Raw genomic sequence first — 19,233 nt, forward strand, 5'->3', positions numbered from 1 at the left:
CTGGGCTATGACAGTTTCTCAGGCTTTCCTTGTCTTTGATGACCTGGACAGTTTTGAAGAGAACTGTTCAGGTATGTCATAGGGTACCCCTCTATTGGAACTTGTCTCCTGTTTTTCTCAGGATTCTCTTGGGTTATGGGGTTTGGGAGGACGACCACAGAGGTAAAGCACCCTTCTCGTCACATCATGTCAGGGGCACAGACGTATCAGTAAGGACTCATGGGTATTTGTCTTATGCCTTGGATTATAATCAATACTACTTCATCTTGTTGCTCAAATGTTTCCAGATTTGGTGTTGGGAGTTCTTTCTTTTGGCTTCTGTGTCCCTTTGGCATACCCTTTTCATGATGGAGTTTTTTGGGGTTTTTTTTTTGTTGTTGTTGTTTTGAACACATTCTTACTTACTGGCACTGTAAGATGCTCCAGACTCATCTTGTATATTTTCTGCCCCAGTGCTAGAATAAGCCAGGGAACCCTGGTCCCTTTTACTGGTGAATGGCACTAGAAATCAGGATCTGGGCACCAGGTAGATATACATTATGCACCTGTCAAAATTCATAGAACTTTACAGCACAAAGAGTGAACATTAATGTCTGCAAACTAAAAGTACCGCTTGGGATGTCAGGGGATCCAAGGACTAATGCAGTGTATGTCATGAAAGAATCTAACCATATTACATATGTACGAAAGAATCTCAGGGAAGGGAGTGGGGGAAAGATGGTGACTTAAGTAACTTCAGAAATGAGTGGAGTCTGGGACTTCCCTGGTGGTCCAGTGGTTAAGAATCCACCTTCCAATGCAGGTGATGCGGATTCGATCCCTGGTTGGGGAGCTAAGATCCCACGTGGCACGTGGCAACTAAGCCCACGTGCCGCAACTGCTGAGCCTGGGTGCCACAACTAGAGAGAAGCCGGCGCACCGCAACGAGGAGCCCTCACGCTGCAACCAAGACCAGACACAGCAAACAATAAATACATAAATATTAAAAAAAATGAGTGGAGTCTGTCCGAATAAAGGCAAAAGAAACTGCAAACAAGCACTGTACTCTAGGTTATAAAGTAGTTTCCCATGTGGGAGTGTGTGTGTATGTTTATATATGTTTATATACATATGTTTATATATAATTTTATATAAAATAAATATATAGGGCTTCCCTGGTGGCGCAGTGGTTGAGAGTCCGCCTGTCAATGCAGGGGACATGGGTTCGTGCCCTGGTCTGGGAAGATCCCACATGCCGCGGGGCGGCTGGGCCCGTGAGCCATGGCCGCTGAGCCTGCACGTCCGGAGCCTGTGCTCCACAACGGGAGAGGCCACAGCAGTGAGAGGCCCGCGTACCGCAAAAAATATATATACATATATACATATATATAATTTATATATAACATATATATGAGGATGTATATATATATATATACATATATATTTATATATAATTATATATAACCCATGCATGTGGCAATAGAAAGCTCAGCAGAACACACGAATGAGTAGTGCAGCCAAGACTGCTAGTCGTGCTCCAGATTCCCTGTTCCTGTCTTCCCGGCACATGGCTAGACTACATTTCCCACTCTTTCCTGCTGTTAGGATTGGCTACGTGATTCTGAGTAGAAGTGAGGTGCATAACTTCCTGATCTGCACGTAAAAATGTTCATGCATCAGGTTGTTTCCTACAGCACTCTTTATAGTAGGGGAAATGTGACTAATCCAACGTTTATTAATAGGACCCTGGTTAAAGCACTTCTACATCTGTACCACGGGCAACTATGATGAAGGTAAAAAGAATGATATATTTATATACACTAGCATGAAAAGAGGTCCAAAACATAATGGTTATTAAATGAACAGACCAAGTTAAAAAGCATCATATAAAATCCACACAATGAGATACTACTCAACAATGAAAAGGAACAAACTACCAAGACACAACCACGTGGTTGCATTGTGCTGAGTGAAAGAACCCAGGCTCAAAAAACTACATTCTGTCTCAGGGGTTGGCAAACTGTGGCCTTTGATTCAAATCCAGCCCATGTCTTATTTTTGTATGGCAGTGAGTAAAGAATGGTTTTTCTACATGTTAAAGGGTTGTGCAAGAAAGAAAAAAAAAGACTGTGAAAAAACACATTTTAAGATGAAAAATAACTAATACAGCATATAAAAACTTGTAGTGTAGGGCTTCCCTGGTGGCGCAGTGGTTGGGAGTCCGCCTGCCGATGCAGGGGACATGGGTTCGTGCCCCAGTCCGGGAGGATCCCACATGCCGCGGAGCGGCTGGGCCCGTGAGCCATGGCCGCTGAGCCTGCGCGTCTGGAGCCTGTGCTCCGCAACGGGAGAGGCCACAACAGTGAGAGGCCCGCGTACCGCAAAAAAAAAAAAAAAAAAAGAATTCATACTGTTGAGAGAGAAAAGTGAATGTGCATTTAGGAGAAACACAGCCGTGGCCTGTGTGGGAAGTCTGTGCAGCATCTCAGGGCTCAATGAGGGGATCAGTGAGGGCCGCACCGGGTCTTCAGGATGGGGTTGTGGCCAGGGGCCCCGCGATGGCCCAGCGCTGTGCAGGGCCAGATTCTGTCCACAGCTGAGCTCTACAACATCTGCTTTTGTGGTCTAGGCTGCTGCTTTCCCTGGCAAAGCCCCCTCTGCAGAATCCCAGCGCATCAGAGGAGCTAAGTCGGGGGCAAGTCGAAGCATCTGGGACCCCACACAGGGCTCCCAGCAGTCGTCCTTCTGGCAGCTGAGGCCAGACTTTGCTCAGGGCTTGTCTCCAGGACCCTAACTCTTCGGAGATGCTGCCCCCTCCTCTGCTTTGCTGGGCGCTGCCCACACTGTGGTCTGGAGGGTCTCGTCCCTGCTCTGAGCCTGGCCCAGGTGGGGCTGCTCCAACACACCAGGCAGGCACACGGCTCCGTCCTCTCAGGCCTCTGTGGGAACGAGAGAGACTTGTTCACGTTGTTTAAAAAGCACAGAGTGCCCCTCCCACCAGGAAGTGTGCTGGCGGTGTGTCCTCCAGGCTCTCCCCTCACCCATCCTGCTCTGTGCCCAGGAGGCTGCCCATGTGCAGGGCAGCAGCAGGAGTTTAGGAGCAGGAAGGAGCAAGGAGGGTGCCTTGGGGGAGGTGTGAGCGCGGATAAACAGCCTTCCCCTCCTTCTCCCTGCGCCTTCCTCGAGGAGAGGTGGGGACTGTCTGTCTTAAATAGAAACAAAACTCGTCGGTAGAATGGGCACCTCTGTGGACCCTTTCCTCCTGGGGAAGGGGCAGCAGAACAGAGGCTCCCTGGACTCTGGGTTCCCTCCCCAAGGGCAGGTCTCAGGCTCCTGAAGGAAGCGGTACTGAACACAGGGATGACCTGTGGAGCCTGAAAGGCAGTGATGATGCCGCAGCCCCTGTTCTTGCAGACACACTCTCACAGAAATGCACACTCAGAGACATACTGTGTTCGTTTCCTGTGGCTGCTTAGCCATTACTACAAACTTGGTGGCTGAAAACAACACACATTTATTCTCTTACAGTCCTGGAGGGCAGAAGCCCAAAGTCAGCTTCACTGGGCTGAGGTCCAGGTGATGGCTCGGCCGCTCTCCCTCTGGAGGCCCCAGGGGAGAATGTCTTCCTTCTCCAGCTGAATCTCCAGCTTCTAGGGCTGTGTTCCTCGTGCTCCTTGCCTCGTGGCCCCTTCCTCTATCCTCAAAACCAGCAGCCTGGCCTCTTGCCTCAGTGTCACATTGCCTTCTGCCTGTGTGCCAAAGCGCCCTCTGTCTCCATCCTATGACCCTTGTGATGACATTCAATAATAACTATGCAGGATAATCTCCCCATCTCAAGATCCTGAATTTAACCACACTTGCAAAGCCCCTTTTGACATTTCAGGGAACATTCACAGGTTCCAGGAACTAGGAGCTGACACCTTTGGGGACTATTCTATAGCCTACCATAGATACACTTACGCAAACACAGTATTAGGGTGGTCACACCAACAGACACAGACATACACACACACCCACAGTACACACAGGCAGACACTGTCAGTAGAAACCCACATTCATGGGGTCCCACGTGGTCACCCATCAGTCACACACACTCCTCATGTCCAAAGCTCTTCCCATCAACCTGCTTAAGCCAGGTCTGGGAGGCCACAGAGCACTTCCCTGTCCCATTTTCTCCTGGCTCCTGGGTGACAGCCTTCCTTTCCCCAATGACACTGTGCATGTCCCTCCTTTGCCCCCTCTACCTAGGAAGCCCTCGCTCACCTCTGCCTTCAGAATTTAACCAATCTTGAGGCCTTAAAGTTTAAGGTCTTGTTCTGAGCCAGCCACCTCCTCCATACAGCCCACCTTGCTCCGCAGTTACTTCTCACAACCATGCTTCGCTGCCACACCCCATGGGTTCTCAGAGAACGTGAACTGAATAAAGGAACAGTAGAAAACCAAAGGCCACTGAGCAGAGCTCTTAAACACCGGTCGTGCGAAGGTGCCACAGTGCCTGAGTTTCGGAGCTTGGTGACTGTCGGACAGACATCTCCGTGTTGGCCGAGCTAGAGCACCTGGGTCTGGGGCATGGACGGGGCCGGACAATGCCCCTGGGATATGGCTCCAGTCAGGCTAGGGAGGGGTCGCCTCTCTGATCCCCACCTCTGCCCCTGAGTGCTAGACCTCGGGGCCAGACTCTGGAGACCAGCCAGAGGCTCCCGCTCTGGATGCGTGCGGGCTTTCAGAGCGGTCACTGGGAATCGGCTGGCCTCAGCCCTCTGGGTCCTCCACTTCACCCTGCTGCCTTCCTGGGGCTTCACACCCCGTGTCCTTCACACATCCTTTCCCCGCTGTCCCCCAGGCTCAGTATTCTAGGGACTCCATCCCCCCAGAGGGCATCTGTGGAGTCTGTCCCCCACCAGGGGCTCAGTCTCAGCCTCTGGTGCAAGGCCCTCAGGCTGGGCCTCACCAAAGGGTCCAGTGAGCACGGATGTCCTGGGGAATTCCGGAACACAGCCTGGACCAGGTGGTGAGTCCAGCTCCTTGCTGAGGCCAACTGCTCCGGGCTCCTGGGGAAGAGAACGGAGGGAAAGGAGGGAAAAGGAGGAAAGGGGAGAGCACAGGCCCTGGTAGACATCTTATCTTGGACGTTTGACCTGGATGCGTGGAAAGAATGAGCAGAAAGGGAGGTGCGGAGCAGGAAGGCACCCCCTAACTCTTGGGTCAGCGGCGGCCAGTGCCCGCCCAAAGCTTTGGAACGCCTTGGAGCGAAGTCCTCGGTAGGGGTTCTGGGAGGAGAGGACGGCCCTCCCGGTAGAGCGCTATCGAGCGTCGGCCTGGAGCCACCTGGATAGATGGGGGCCGCGTCTAAGCCCCTGTCGCTCGTGGGCGCCCGGGGCTGGGGTCCGGAGCGGCGGGGAGGGGCGGGGGTCACCGGGGCACGGCACCCGTGCTAACCCCGTGCGCCCGCCGTCAGCACGGAGCCCCTCCCTGCCGCCGCCCGGGAGCCGCTCCTGGCTGCGCTCCAAGACCTAAGCCAGGAGCGGTAGAAGCGCTTCCGCCACAAGCTGCGGGACGCGCCGCTGGACGGCCGCCGCAAACCGTGGGGGCGGCTGGAGGGCGCGGATGCCGTGGACCTCGCGGAGCACCTGATCCATTTCGACGGGCCGGAGCGCGCGCTGGACGCGGCGCGAAAGACCCTAAAGAGGACGGGCGTGCGCGATGTGGCGGCGCGGCTCAAGGAGCAGCGGCTGCGGAGTGAGCGCGGGGTGGGGCTCGCCAGGGTCCCCGCCCTCCGTTCCCTCCCGCCTGGGCAGAGTCCTGGCCACAGGCCTCCATCCTTCCGCTTCCCCAGAAAAGCCCCGGAGCTCTTCCGGCCTGGGCGCGCTTCACCCACAAATTCGCGGGCCCCAGGGCTCCGATCCTGCGGGTGGCCCCGACCCGTGATTGCGCCCCTCCCCACACCACACAGTCGGCGGGGCCTCACCGCAGTCCTCCCTTTCAGGGCTCGGCCCCAGCTCCTCGGCGCTGCTCTCCGTGTCCGGTAGCTCTCTCTCGGTGGGAGGCGCAGGCCCCGAGCTGTCCGGGCCTTGAGCCCTGGGTTTGGAGTACGAGTGTCCTCGAAATCACTCGGAGTTTCCTGACAGCTGGTCCCAGGGAGGAGCGCGGATGGGAGGGGGACTGTGGCGCAACAGGGGAAACTGAGGTCTGAGCCCGGCGGGGAGGGCAACAGGCCCCTGAGAGGCGGCTGACACAGCCCGCCTCCTCCTCGACCCCCTGTTCCCCTCTCCTCTGTCTGGCCCTTCCCTGCCCGCAAGAGTACAAGAAGAAATACCGAGAGCACGTGCTCGGGCAGCGCGCCAAGGTGGAGGAGAGGGACGGTCGCTCCGTGAAGATGAGCGAGCGCTTCATCAAACTGCGCATCGCGCCCGAAAGCGCTGGCCTGGAGCACAAGGCTCTGGGGCCCTCGGAGGAGCCGGAGCCGGAGCGCGCTCGGCGATCCGACACCCACACCTTCAACCGCCTGCTCGGCCGCGACGGGGAGGGCCAGAGACCGCCGACCGTGGTGCTGCAGGGCCCGGCGGGCATCGGCAACACCATGGCGGCCAGGAAAATCCTGTACGACTGGGCGACGGGCAAGCTGTACCACGGCCAGGTGGACTTCGCCTTCTTCGTGTCTTGCCGCGAGGTGCTGGAGCGACCGCGCACGTGCAGCCTGGCCGACCGGATCCTAGACCAGTACCCCGACCGCAGCGCGCCGGTTTGGCAGATGCTAGCGCAGTCCAAGCGGCTGCTCTTCATTCTGGACGGCGTGGACGAACTGCCGGCGCCAGGGCCCGCCGAGGCCGCGCCCTGCACAGACCCCCTTGAGGCCGCGAGCGGCGCGCGGATGCTGGGCGGCCTGCCGAGCGAGGCGCTGCTGCCCACGGCCCGCGTGCTGGTAACCGCGCTCGCCGCAGCCCCCGGGAGGCTGCAGAGCCGCCTGTGCTCCCCGCAGCGCCCCGAGGTGCGCGGCCCCTCCGACAAGGACAAGAAGAAGAAGTACTTCTACAAGTTCTTCCAGGACGAGTGGAGGGCGGGGCCTGCCTACCGCTTCGCGAAGGAGAATGAGACGCTGTTCTCGCTGTGCTTCGCCGTGTGCTGGATCGTGTGTCCCGTTCTGCGCCAGCTGCTCCAGGTCCTGACCTGTCGCGCACCTCCAAGACCACCACGTCCGTGTACCTGCTTTTCATCGGCAGCGTCCTGAGCTCGGCGCCCGCGGCCGACTGACCCCGCCTGCAGGAAGAGCTGCACGAGCTGTGCCGCCTGGCCTGCGAAGGCGTCCTCGCGGGCAGGGCGCAGTTCTCTGAGAAGGACATGGAACGACTGGAGCTTTGCGGCTCCAAAGTCCAGGCGCAGTTTCTCAGCAAGAAGGAGATGTGCCAGGCGTGCTGGAAACCGAGGTCACCTACCGGTTCATCGACCAGACCTTCCAGGAATTCTTAGCCGTGCTGTCCTACCTGCTGGAGGACGAAAGGGCTCCCCCACCTGCTGGCGGCGTAGGGGCACTTCTGCGGGGGGACCCGGAGCTGCTTGGCCACCTCGCGGCTCACTACGCGCTTCCTTTTCGGGCTACTGAACACAGAGAGGATGCGCGACATCGAGCACCACTTCGGCTGCGCGGTTTCAGAACGCGGGAAGCAGGATGTCCTGAGGTGGGTGCAGGATCAGGGCCAGGGCTGCCCCAGGGCGGCGCCAGAGGGGACGGAGGGGACCCAAGCGCTCCAGGACGCCGGGGAGTCAGAGGAGGAGGAGGGCGAAGAGCTCGGCGACCTGCTGGAGCTGCTGTACTGCCGGTACGAGACGCAGGAGGGCGCCCTTGTGCACCAGGCCCTGCGCGGCCTCCCTGAGCTGGCACTGGAGCGAGCCCACTTCAGCAGAATGGACCTGGCCGTCCTGAGCTACTGCGTGCGGTGCTGCCCGGCGGGGCAGGCCCTGCAGCTGGTTAGCTGCAGACTGGCCACTGCACAGGAGAAGAAAAAGAAGAGCCTGACGAAGCGGCTACAGGGCAGCCTGGGAGGCAGCTCGTGAGTCCCCAGAGCAGGGCGGCCCTCTTCTGCAGGCCCCCTGTGTGTGGCATGTGTGCATCTTATGCACTGAAGTGTCCATCTGGGCCTGGGGAGTGTGTCCAGACCTGACACCTGCTCCCCAGAGGAGAGGCACGACTTCAGGCTGTTTTTTCCCACCTCCTTGCAAGGCAGCTCCCAGGGTGTCCTCACCATGCCCCACACCTCAGCACTGCCCCCACCCACCATGATGCCTTCTCATAAGTTCTGGCGTACACCACGCCCTCTGTGCCCTGAGCCTTTGCTTCTACTGTTCCCTCCACCCAGAATACTGTTCACTGCCTATCCTCAAAGCCTCTCCAAACCATCCCAGCTGGCCTGAGACCATTTTGGCCTCAGACATGCCCCACTGACCACCATATGCCATGACATGTGCCCATCTCCACCAGACCCTCTGCTCCTCCAGGGGCAGAGCTCGTGCCGTTGTTTCTGTGCAGTCAATTCCAACCCAGCACCTGACTCAGGTGCTCAGCATCTGTTGGGAGAACGAATGTCAGGACGTTGACAGGGGCTGGGGCTGGGGCTGCCCACTGCAGGTGCAAGGACAGGCCCACCTGGTGTGTGCAGGTGACATGCCTCCATGGGACTCACATAGACAGCTTCAGTGGGGAGGTGCTTGTGGTCACAGTTGAGTGGTTTCACTCTGGGCTTGGGATGAAGAGGGAGGAGGGTCCTGGCCCAGCTTGGGGGTGAGGGCAGAAGCAGCTCCAATACCTCAGGACCGTAGGAAGGAGTCCTTTGCGGGAGTGAGGGATTGGAAGGAGCTGGGGCCTTCACCTTCCTTTCTCTCTTAGTAGTTCTCGAACCACCATGAGAAAAGCCCCGGGCTCCCCAATGCATCCACTCTGCGAGTGGACCGACCGACAGTGTGGTCTGAACACCCTGACGTGAGTGAACATGCCCCCGGCCCTTCCCCTGGAAGGGATGCAGAGCAGGACACCCTGGGCAGGGGCAGAGGTGTGGCCCTCTCTGGGGAGGCTGAGAGGACAGGCTGAGAACCTGTGGCCTCTGGTGTCCCTTGCTGGGGTCGACAGGCTCTGCCCACACAGGACAGAGCGGGGAAGAGGGGATGGGCGCAGGGCTCCGGCAACAGCTTAGGTGCTAGTTAGGACAGAGGGCTTGGCCCCAGTCTGAGTGGGAAGCAGAGTACAGCTGAGCATTCTGGGGGAGGGATAAAGAAGGCCAGATTGTGTTTTCCTTCCCAAGGAAGGCTGCTAAGTGCTATTGTAAACTGCTGGGTGGTCCCTCTGGATTCTTACAAGCAGATATGGAAGGTGTTCAGGGCGCGGGCTCTGAGGCCAGTCTGCCTGCCTCTGTGCCCTTGACAGGCCAGTCTGTCTGAGCTTCAGTTTCCTCCCCTGGGAAATGGAGCCAGTAGCTTCCACCTCAGAAGGCTGATGTGAGTGAGAATTAATGAGGCAGTACTTAGTACATAAACTTTCCAATTACTGTTCACTACCACCAAGTAAACAGAAAGTAAGAAAGACTGTAAGAACTCATACCGATGGGGCATATGGTGAAATAGGTACAGTCACGTGTCAGTGGTGACAGGGTGACTTAACTTGGCATAAACATCAGGAGCCAAAACAGTGATCAGCTCACTTGGCCCATCAATTCTACTGCCCAGCTAAATGCATAAGCTCTTCATCGCAGCGTTATTTATAATGCCCAAGTGTTAGGGACTGGCTAACTAGATAAGCTCAGCCCACCTGCACTTGGTGGGTAATTACATGGAGTTAGACGTGTTGAGAATAAGGTCTCTTACTGGCTCATCCAAAAGCTGGTGGAGAATGTCCTGAGGGAAGAGGGGAGTGCAGTCCAGCAGGGACACACATGGTGACAAAGGGCAGGAGAAGCTCTGTGGGGCCCAGGGAGGCAGGTGTGGAGCCAGCACGTCTGCAGACTGAACCTCAGCCCCCAGGGAGTGGGCAGCTTGCACAGCTGGGCACCCATGTACTTCCTGACACAGGCTGTCCCACTGCAAACTTCCCGACTTGGTCTGCGGAGACCTCTCTGAGGCCCCAACGGAGCTGGGCCTCTTCCACAGCTGGCTCAGCGAGGCCGGCCTGCGTGCACTGAGTGAGGGCCTGGCCTGGCCCCAGTGCCGGCTGCAGACACTCAGGTGAGGGCCGGCCTGGAAGGGACCAAGGAGGGGACGGGGGCTCCCATAGCAGCTCCTGCGGTCAGCACTGCCCGCTAGGGTGCAGCAGCTGGGCCTCCAGGAGGTTCCCAGTACGTGTTTGGCCTGCTCCAGCAGAGCCCAGTGCCGACTACCCTGGACCTCAGTGGCTGCCAGCTGTCGGGGACTATGGCGACCTACTTGTGTGCCGTCCTGCAGCTCCCAGGGTGCCGCCTGCAAAGCCTCAGGTGGGGGCAGCGCCGGGAAAGGTGCAGGAACACAGCATCTCCACCCTGGCTTGGGGTGGGCACCAGGGGCTTCCCCCAGACCTCACAGAGGAGCCCCGCCCAGGGCCCTCCCGAGGGACCCACTGAAACTCAGCCCCTGGAGACCCACCCCCTAAATCCCTGGCCCCAGCCCTGGGCTTCAACCACTCCGCCAGACCAAATGTCCATCTAGTGTCTGGTGCACGTGGCCACAGTCTGGACTGACACGCTTTTACTCCCCTCAAGGCTCTGGCCCCTAGTCCCTACCCGCTCCCCCAGCCTCTGACAGCCCCCCTTAGTGGCCACCTCCTGTCACTGTGTGCCTTGGCATAACCCAGGCCAACAGCTCCCCATCACTGCCTCCCCAAGCCCTGTTCCCCCACCAACTCCACTTCTGTCCTCTGCACACGGCTACAGTCTAACCTCCGTGGAGCTGAGCGAGCGGTCACTGCAGGAGCTGTGGGCTGTGGGGACAGCAAAGGTGGGACTGGCCATCACCCACCCAGCATTGGACAGCGACCCCCAGCCTCACAAAGGGCTCGGCAGTGACCCCTGAGGCCCTGGGGGAGGGCTCTAGTCAGCCCTACGGAGTAGCCCTCCCCACTCCAAGGGCAAGAGGTTGGCGCTCTCTGCTGTGGGCAACTCTTGAGCCTGAGGGGCTCTGGACAGGCAGGTGGGAGACCCAGACGGACACGGCCCCTTACCTGCTCCTGGACAGCTCCCGAGACCTCCCCACACCCTGGGGGCAGGTCCTCCCCACCAGGAGGAGGGGCTCCCCTCCCCTAACCCCGCTGCTGCCCCACCCACGTTCCTCTACTGGGACCCTCCAGCCCTCCCATCGCAGGCGCCCCTCAGCAACAAGGGTGATGCTGAGCGCCCCAGGAATTGAGAACCTACAGTGTGTTGGCCTTTACCTGGTGCAGGATGACCCATTTGCTGATCCTGTGCCCATGCGCAGTATGGGCACCCATAGCCCACTACTTGGCTCCAGCCATAGGGGATCAAGCAGGGGCTGACCCTTGGCTGAAGCTAGGTAGGTCACCTTCCCTCCTCAGGAATTTGGGTCTCAGCATTAGGAGTGAAGCCATCCCTGAGGCTGTGTGGTCTGAGCCCAGAGGTGTCCACTCGTTGTCTGAGGACTTCAGAAACAGGCCAGAGGAGAGTGGACATGGAGCAGTAGCCCCTGCTCCAGATGGGAGCTGTGATGGCACAGGTGGTGGGCAGCGCCCCCATGCACTGATGATAAATTCTCCTTGGGATTTGTTTTTGTTGGTTTCTGTTGCACTTAGCCAGGCATCCTAACAGGTGCTCATACTCTTTCCTTTGGTCCCCAGCCCATTTCAGTGGGACAGGGTTGTAGCCCCTGTTTCCTGGGTGAGCTCAGGGGAACAGCCTGATGCAGGAAGCTCTGACGTGAGGCTTGGCCTCCATGGGCAGGGCCAGCGACTGACAGCCCCCGAATCCTGAAGTCTTCTCTGCTCAACCCTGCTGGACTTGGCCAGCTTCTGGGACCCCAGTCAGCCCCTTCACTTCCCCAAATTCCCTTCCATAATCCAGTTATTCATGCCACAGAACAGACAAAAAATCCCTGCCCTCCTGGAGCTGGCATTCTAGGAGGAAGGGAAAGCAGGGGACTGGGGGGCTGGAGCCAATGGTTTCCTCTTACATGTAAGTAGTCTGGGAAAATCTGGTTGTGGACGAGGCATTTGAAAACGGAAGGAAGGGAGGGATCAACCCTAAGGATGTCCTGAGGAAAAGGCAGTGGGATAGCAAGTGTAAAGGCCACCAAGGGGCCTGTCTTGGTTGGCTCGTGCTGCTATAACAAAATACCACACACCGGGTGGCTTGTCAACGAGATAGGTTTATTTCTCACAGTTCTGGAGGCTGGGATGTCCAAGGTTAAGATGCCAGTCAATTTGGTGTCTGGTGAGGACCCTCTCCCTGCAGATGGCTGTCTTCTGGCTGTGTCCTCACAGGGTAGGAAAAAGGGCGAGCTCTCCGGCCTCTTCTTATAGGGGCAGTAATCTCGTTTTTTGTTTTTTGGGGGTTTTTTTTTGCCTCTCACTATTGTGGCCTCTCCCGTTGCGGAGCACAGGCTCTGGACGCGCAGGCTCAGCGGCCATGGCTCACGGGCCCAGCCGCTCCACGGCATGTGGGATCCTCCCGGACCAGGGCACGAACCTGTGTCCCCCGCATCGGCAGGCGGACTCTCAACCACTGCGCCACCAGGGAAGCCCAGTAATCCCGTTCTTGACAGCTCTTGACCTAATTATGTCCCAAAGGCCCCACCTCCAAATACCATCACGCTGGGGATTAGAATTCAACGGATGGGTTTGGGGGGGGATCACATTCACTCCATGACAGGGAGCGTGCTTGGAATGGTGCAGAAGCAGCAAGGAAGCCAGGGTGGTAGCAGCGGGATGGGGGAGGGGCTGAGGGTGGGGAGGGCGCCCTGGGTGGCTTGTCCCGCAGGTGAGGTGGGCACCACTGCAGGCTTTGAGAACTTGACCACTCCTGGGGTAGATGTGGCTCTGGCTCTGCTGACAAGGGCTGTGGGGCCAGAACAAGGACTGCACTAACCCAGGAGCACGGCCTGGACTGAGGGTGGACGGTGAGAGCGGGCACGCCCTGGAACGGGGGCACGTCGGTGGATGTAGGTGTGGGGACAGCGGGCCTGAGCAGCGCGATGGGTGAAGTCACCATGGCCTGTGCTGGGCAGGCCACGGCAAGAGCAGGTTTCAGGGCCACGTTGAATCCGAGTGTCTCTGGCTGGGCGAGTGGTCAGAGCAGAGTCATTCGGGTCAGACCAGGGCCAGAGAGACGAGGTCCAGACAGGCCCAGGGCCTGGAACCTCCAGCGGGGCAGGGGGCAAGTGGGTAGACAGGCTGAGAGAGGAGGCTGGGGAGAGCCGGAAAGTGGGGCGGGGACAAAGGAAGGCGGGGCTCCAGGAGGGGGACCTGCCTCACCTCCCCGGGCCGGACGGGGGGTTCAGGGAGAGAAGCAGGACCCGGCGGCAAGAGAGGGGACACCTAAGCCGAAACCCCGTCCCTCTCAGATCCACCCTTGGAGAAGACTCAAGGCAGAGTTGGAGCTGGGCTCCTCGCGGCCTCGCAGGCACGGCTGGTCGAGGCGGCCCGCCCGCCCCGGGGGTGGGGACGTTCCATCCGGCCCGCCCTGCGCTCCCTGGGGCGGGGACCGCGGGGCCTTCCGGTGACAAGGCCGCCGCTGGCTACTTCTCCCTCCGGTCCGGCGCCCACCCGCTGGAGCCGAGGGACGCGGCCGACGGCCCGCCTGCCCCCCAACCCCCAGCTGCTGCCGGCACTCCACCCCGTACCCAGCCGGCCTCCTGGAGGGTGAGGCCCGCCGGCTGAGGCCTCCTCCCTTCCCGCCAGCCGGACGGCTTCGAGGCGGTGCGCCCTGAGAGAGCTGGAAGGGACTGAGGCCCTAAGGTGGGAGTCCGGGGCCTCTGCTGTGTCCCCGGAGATCAGTATTGGGGGCGAGGGTCTCTGAGGGTTGAGGATGTTTCCTGGGGTGGCTTGAGAGTGGGGTTCTGGACAGTCGGGGCTGCCCAGGTGGGTCATGCCCGTCCCTCCACCCGTGGGGGCATTAGCCAGGTTCCAAGGCGAGCTTCGGGGTTTACAGAAAAGGGAGGCCCAACCAATGGTGGGGGCCTCTGACTCCCCCTTTTGCAGGCCCCTCCGCTGAGCCAACCTTTCCATGGAGGATGCTGGCAAGGACGCCACCAGATTCACTGCCCATTCTCTGCCCAGTGACCCCCGGTTCTTGGCCACCGTGACCAATGCCTACTTGGGCACACGCGTGTATCATGAGACACTGCATGTGAGCGGCGTGTACAATGGGGCTTGGGGGGATACGCACCGGGCCATTCTGCCCAGTCCCCTCAATGTCCAGCTGGAGGCCCCTGCAGGATCAGGAGAGCAGCTGACCAAGACCTTTGTCCTGGACACTAACACAGGTAGCCACTGCCTGACCTCCCTCTCCCCTCCGCCATTGTTCCAAGTGAGTGGGAGACCCGACAGAGGTCCCATCCAGAGGATGCCAACTCCCAAAGAAAAGGAAGCCCTGAGAGGCCACTTTGTGAGGCCTTCAGCCGGACGGGCCTCCTGGGCTGGCAGGAGCTGGCGGCCCCTGTGCAGCTGTCGCTTCCCAGACAGGGCATATGGGGCTTGGAGGTGACTCCACTCCCCGCCCAGAAAGGCCGACAGCTTTGGAACTGTCCTCGGCAGCCCCGAGTGGGGTGTGCAAGTTGCCCTGCCTTCTCCCCCAACCCCAGGCTCCTTTCTGCACACCCTGGAGGGCCCCAGCTTCCGGGCCTCCCAGCGCATCTATGCCCACCGCACGCTGCCTCACGTCCTGGCCTTCAGTGTGTCCATCACCCGCTTGGCCACAGGGAGCTGGCCCATCACTGTGTTGCTGCAGTCAGCCTTCTCCCCAGAAAGCCCGGACCTGGACCTGCATCTGGGTCCTGACTTCCAGGGAGCCCGGTGAGGAGGGGGCGGGGGGCCGGCTGGGTGGCCCGAGGAGGGAGCCCGTCCCTGAGACACAGCCATCCTGTTGCAGGTACCTGTACGGCCACACACTCACCCCCGAGCAGCCTGGTGGGGCACAGCAGGAGGTGCACATGCTGTGGACGCCAGTGCCCCCCGCCTTGACCCTTGGGGAAGGGGAGGAGGATGGGACATGGGAGTTCCTGACAGTGGTGGGTGGCAGCCAGGCCGAAGCCCAGGCCTGCCTCGCCGATGCCCTGCAGCTGCAGGCCAGGCGCACTCTCTACATGGCCCATGCACAGGCCTGGGCCCAGCTCTGGGCAGGCTGTGGCCTGGATGTGGAGGGGCCCCTGCGTCTGCGCCAGGCCCTGCGTGGAGCTCTCTACTACCTGCTCAGTGCCCTGCCCCAGCCCGGGGCCCCAGGATACATCTGCCATGGCCTCAGCCCAGGGGGCCTCTCCAACGGGAGCCGTGAGGAATGCTACTGGGGCCACGTCTTCTGGGACCAGGTGTGCACCTTCCACCCTTAACGCGCACCTGCTGCAGAGCCGGCTGTACACAGAGCTGCTGCCTCTGTCTTGCGTGGGATGGGGCTGTGGTTGGGGAGGCACAGGGACCGTGGCAGACGGAAGGCTTCCTGGAGGAAGTGGTGTCTCGGCTGAAGGCTGTGTAGGCATTTGGTGAAAACGAGTGATGTGATTCAGGCAAGGGGACCAGAAGGTTCAGAGGCCCAGAACTGAGCAGGTGCAGGGCATCTGTCCAGGGTGCCCTCACCACTGCAGCAAGAGCAGTTGTAGAGGGGGTCGAGGAGGCCGTGGAGACTTTACCTGGGGAAGGGCATGGGCAGCCGTGGGCTCTGGGAAGACCCTCGTGGCTGCTGAGTGGAGCGAGGGTGGAGCGAGGTGAGGGAGCCAGGACCAGCTGATGGCTGGGCTTGGGAGGGGCCAGGGTGCTGCTGCACATTTCCTGATGCTGGAGAAGCTGGTGCTGTGCTCCCTTTACAGGTGAGGCTCAGAGAGGCTAAGTTGCTCACTCTGGGTCGGGCAGCTAGTGAACAACAGAGCAGGCACCCCCCCGCCCAGGCTGCCCACGCCCAGACTCTGGCCTGAGCCCTGAGCAGACGCAGATGCCCGCTGGGGACCAGGCCTGAGGAGCGTCTGCGCTTGGGGATGGGACTGTGGGGTTGGCAGGCAGAGGGCCCAGGACAGACCCAGATGGGGCAGTAGAGGAGGGAGCTGGATGTGGCCCGTGGGGGGAGAGGAGTGAGAGCGCCAGAAGAAGGGGGCTCTTCGGCTGTGCCCGCAGGACCTCTGGATGTTCCCCAGTATCCTGATGTTCCACCCAGAGGCCGCCAGGGCTCTCCTGCAGTACCGCATCCGGACGCTCGGTGGCGCCCTGTACAACGCCCAGAACCTAGGCTACCAGGTGAGGGGAACTGAGCACCTACCCTACGGGGCCCCCCAAAGGGCTGATGTCCCATACTACCCCCCCAGGCCTTCATCCCTCACCCCAGCCCCCTCCGTGGGTGGGGCTGGAATGTCCTGGATTCTTATAGAGGCTTTGCGGCATCCTCCAGCCTGTCCTGTACATGTGGGAACAACAGCCTGACCGGGACCCATCAGGGGGTCCCCTCACTGCCCTGCCCCAGGGTAAGTACACAGTGGAAACGGGGCAGAAGCCACCTGGCCCACGATGGGGCCACACAGAGGGCACTCAGAGCCCGCAGGCCCCCACGAGGGCAACCGGGACAACTGGTGCCCCCGCCTCTGTCTGCCCTCCATGGCTGAAGGCTGAGAGCGTCGAGAACCGGGGTGGGCTACCCCCGGCCCCCCGAGAGCGGAGTCAAGTCTACTCCATCCCCTCCCAACCCCCCAGGGAGCCAAGTTTGCCTGGGAGAGCGCGGGCTCCGGCCTGGAGGTCTGCCCTGAGGCTATTTATGGGACCCAGGAGATCCACATCAACGGGGCCGTGGTGCTGGCCTTCTGGCTGTACTACCACACCACCCAGGTGAGGTGTCACTGTGCCACCACGTGTGACCCCCTACCTAGCGAGGCCACGCCCTCCACGCTGCCATGACTTCCTGTCTGGGCCAGTCCGGTGGAGCATCTCAGAGCCAGGCCTCCATTTCTGGGCACTCAGAAGGGTGGGCGTTGGCAAGAAATGCAGTGACCTGTGGGAACTAGAATCACAGGTGCCACGGCCTCTGATGCACCACCTTCTGCTCTTCAGGACTTGCAGCTCTTCCGAGAGGCTGGGGGCTGGGATGTGGTCAGTGCCGTGGCTGAGTTTTGGTGCAGCCGCGTAGAGTGGAGCCCTGGGGATGAGAAGTTCCACCTGAAGGGTGAGAGCGTGGCCATGGTGGGAGGAGCGTAGATGACGGGGAAGGGGCAGGGGGAGTGGATGGTCCCAAGTGGGGGAGCAGGTGGATGCTTCTCAGTTCAGCATGTGGTCACCAGGCCCACACTGGCGACTGGCATCAGGGGCAGGTCCCTAAGACCCTGCACTGAATACCACCTTGTACTTATGTGCCCAGGAGTCATGCCCCCTGACGAATACCATTCAGGGGTCAACAACTCCGTGTACACCAACGTCCTGGTCCAGAACAGGTCAGACCCAAGAACCCGCCCCACCTCCGCCATGCAGGGGGCCAGCCAGGAGTGCCGGGGCTGCAGCCCGCCTCTCCCCGTCTCTACTCCTAGCCTGCGCTTTGCTGCCGCCCTGGCCCAGGACCTGGGTCAGCCCGTCCCCAACCAGTGGCTGGTGGTGGCTGATAAGATCAAGGTGCCCTTTGACCCGAAACTGAACTTCCACCCTGAGTTTGACGGGTACCAGCCTGGTGAGTGGACTTGGAGCTCCTTCAGGGCCCTTGTCCCCTCCCACAGGACCTCGTGTCCGCCCTGGATGCCCCCTTTCCAACAGAGCGGTCCCCGCGCTCCCCACCTTACCCCATCAGCAGCACCTCCCCCCTCCCCCCCAGGAGAGGAGGTGAAGCAGGCAGATGTTGTGCTCCTGGGGTACCCCGTCCCCTTCCCCCTGAGTCCTCAAGTTCGCAGGCAAAACCTGGAGATGTATGAGGCTGTGACGTCCCCCCAGGGCCCTGCCATGACCTGGGTAAGGAAACTGCAGGGTGTGGGGTGGTGGTCCTCATGGCAGCCCCAGCCCTGTCCCACTGGCCTCAGTCTTCCTTACCCCCACAGTGGGCCTCACCCCAGCGTGACCTCTGATCTCTGTCCCCAGAGCATGTTTGCAGTGGGTTGGATGGAGCTGAAGGACCCCGGGCGGGCGTGGGACCTCCTGGAGAGGAGCTTCGCCAACATCACGGAGCCCTTCAAGGTCAGCCTGGCCAGACCCTCGACCTACACGCCGACCACGCCCATCTCCTGCACTGACTGCCTTGCCCCCTGCAGGTGTGGACAGAGAATGCAGACAGGTCGGGTGCCGTGAACTTCCTGACAGGCATGGGGGGCTTCCTGCAGGCGGTGCTCTTTGGGGTCACGGGATTCAGGTGAGTGCAGTGGCAGGCAAAGGGCAACCACCTGCCGCCACCCCCCTCCTCACGGAACCTTCCCCTCGCCGCAGGATCACTGAGGCCGGTTTGACCTTCGACCCCATGTGTCCAGCGGGGGTCTCCGGAGTGTGCGTCTCTGGCATCTCCTACCAGGGGAGCAAGCTTGACTTTTCCTTCTCCGAGGGCTCTGTGACAGTTGAGGTCACTGCCCGAGCAGGGCCCTGGGCCCCCCCGCTGGAGGCTGAGCTGTGGCCATCACAGAATCGGCTCCCCCTGTCCCCAGGTAGGCCGTTACTCCCAGACTCACCCTGGGGTCCGGGGCACGTGACCCCCAAGGTAGCCCCCAGTGTGTGCCGTCACCCCACAATGCCTCCTCTCCCTGCAGGGCACAAGGTCTCCTTTCCCTGCTCAGCTGGCCGGATACAAAGGTCACACCTGTAGGAAGCAGGGGCAGCAAGTTCTGCTCCAGGAGTTTCCTGGGAAGATTTTTTGAAGACATTAAACATCTGCGCAGAGCCCACAGGACCCCCTCTGGAACACCCTTGGGCCCTCCAGCCCCACCGAGTCCCCCTCACCGGCCCAGTCCAGCCCCCTCCCCCAAAACGACCAGGGCTATTGGCTTCAGGGGTGTCTCTCAGGTCCTCCCCCCGGCCACTCCCTCTGTGGGTGCCCCCGCTGGCTGCACCCACCCCTCCTCAATGCCCTCCCAGCCTGCCGCCCCCTCCCACCCTCCTCCACATGGCAGCCAGGCTCACGGGTTCCAAGG

General features: G+C 60.3%; 2 protein-coding genes across 3 annotated transcripts; both read left to right on the plus strand.

Annotated features, from left to right (window-relative positions):
• Positions 1 to 7: 7 nt before the first annotated feature.
• Positions 8 to 12,343, plus strand: NLRP6 (NLR family pyrin domain containing 6; the record flags this gene model as incomplete). Its single annotated transcript, XM_082628126.1, is given in 15 exon segments — positions 8 to 71; positions 3,041 to 3,170; positions 5,438 to 5,507; positions 5,511 to 5,718; positions 5,966 to 6,004; positions 6,279 to 7,130; positions 7,133 to 7,227; positions 7,231 to 7,380; positions 7,383 to 7,547; positions 7,549 to 8,027; positions 8,861 to 8,953; positions 10,036 to 10,188; positions 10,267 to 10,292; positions 10,295 to 10,433; positions 10,869 to 12,343. Coding segments are annotated over 15 exon segments (2,802 nt in total). The 3' UTR covers positions 11,008 to 12,343.
• A 1,107-nt stretch (positions 12,344 to 13,450) lies between these two features.
• Positions 13,451 to 19,188, plus strand: PGGHG (protein-glucosylgalactosylhydroxylysine glucosidase). 2 transcript variants are annotated; one of them, XM_082627799.1, is made up of 14 exons: positions 13,454 to 13,900; positions 14,144 to 14,427; positions 14,746 to 14,956; positions 15,033 to 15,468; positions 16,265 to 16,384; positions 16,835 to 16,966; positions 17,189 to 17,300; positions 17,493 to 17,565; positions 17,659 to 17,795; positions 17,937 to 18,070; positions 18,197 to 18,292; positions 18,367 to 18,464; positions 18,539 to 18,750; positions 18,853 to 19,188. In XM_082627799.1, exons 2-14 carry the CDS (start codon positions 14,169 to 14,171, stop codon positions 18,906 to 18,908), a joined length of 2,076 nt encoding a protein of 691 aa, XP_082483925.1. In that variant the 5' UTR covers positions 13,454 to 13,900; positions 14,144 to 14,168; the 3' UTR covers positions 18,909 to 19,188. The 2 variants fall into 2 exon arrangements, with proteins under 2 accessions (XP_082483924.1, XP_082483925.1); XM_082627798.1 differs by having other exon boundaries at positions 13,451 to 13,900; positions 17,493 to 18,070.
• Positions 19,189 to 19,233: the final 45 nt, after the last annotated feature.

The sequence above is a fragment of the Mesoplodon mirus genome (assembly GCF_964341445.2).
Source record: "Mesoplodon mirus genome assembly, chromosome: 7".
Taxonomy (NCBI): domain Eukaryota; kingdom Metazoa; phylum Chordata; class Mammalia; order Artiodactyla; family Ziphiidae; genus Mesoplodon; species Mesoplodon mirus.

Excerpts from the sequence above, each read along its gene's own strand:
- PGGHG (XM_082627798.1), top strand. The coding sequence starts at position 14,169 with ATGGAGGATGCTGGCAAGGACGCCACCAGATTCACTGCCCATTCTCTG. Across the intron at positions 15,469-16,264 it reads GCCACGTCTTCTGGGACCAG|GACCTCTGGATGTTCCCCAG; the intron begins GTGTGCACCTTC and ends CTGTGCCCGCAG. Across the intron at positions 18,465-18,538 it reads TTTGGGGTCACGGGATTCAG|GATCACTGAGGCCGGTTTGA; the intron begins GTGAGTGCAGTG and ends CCCTCGCCGCAG.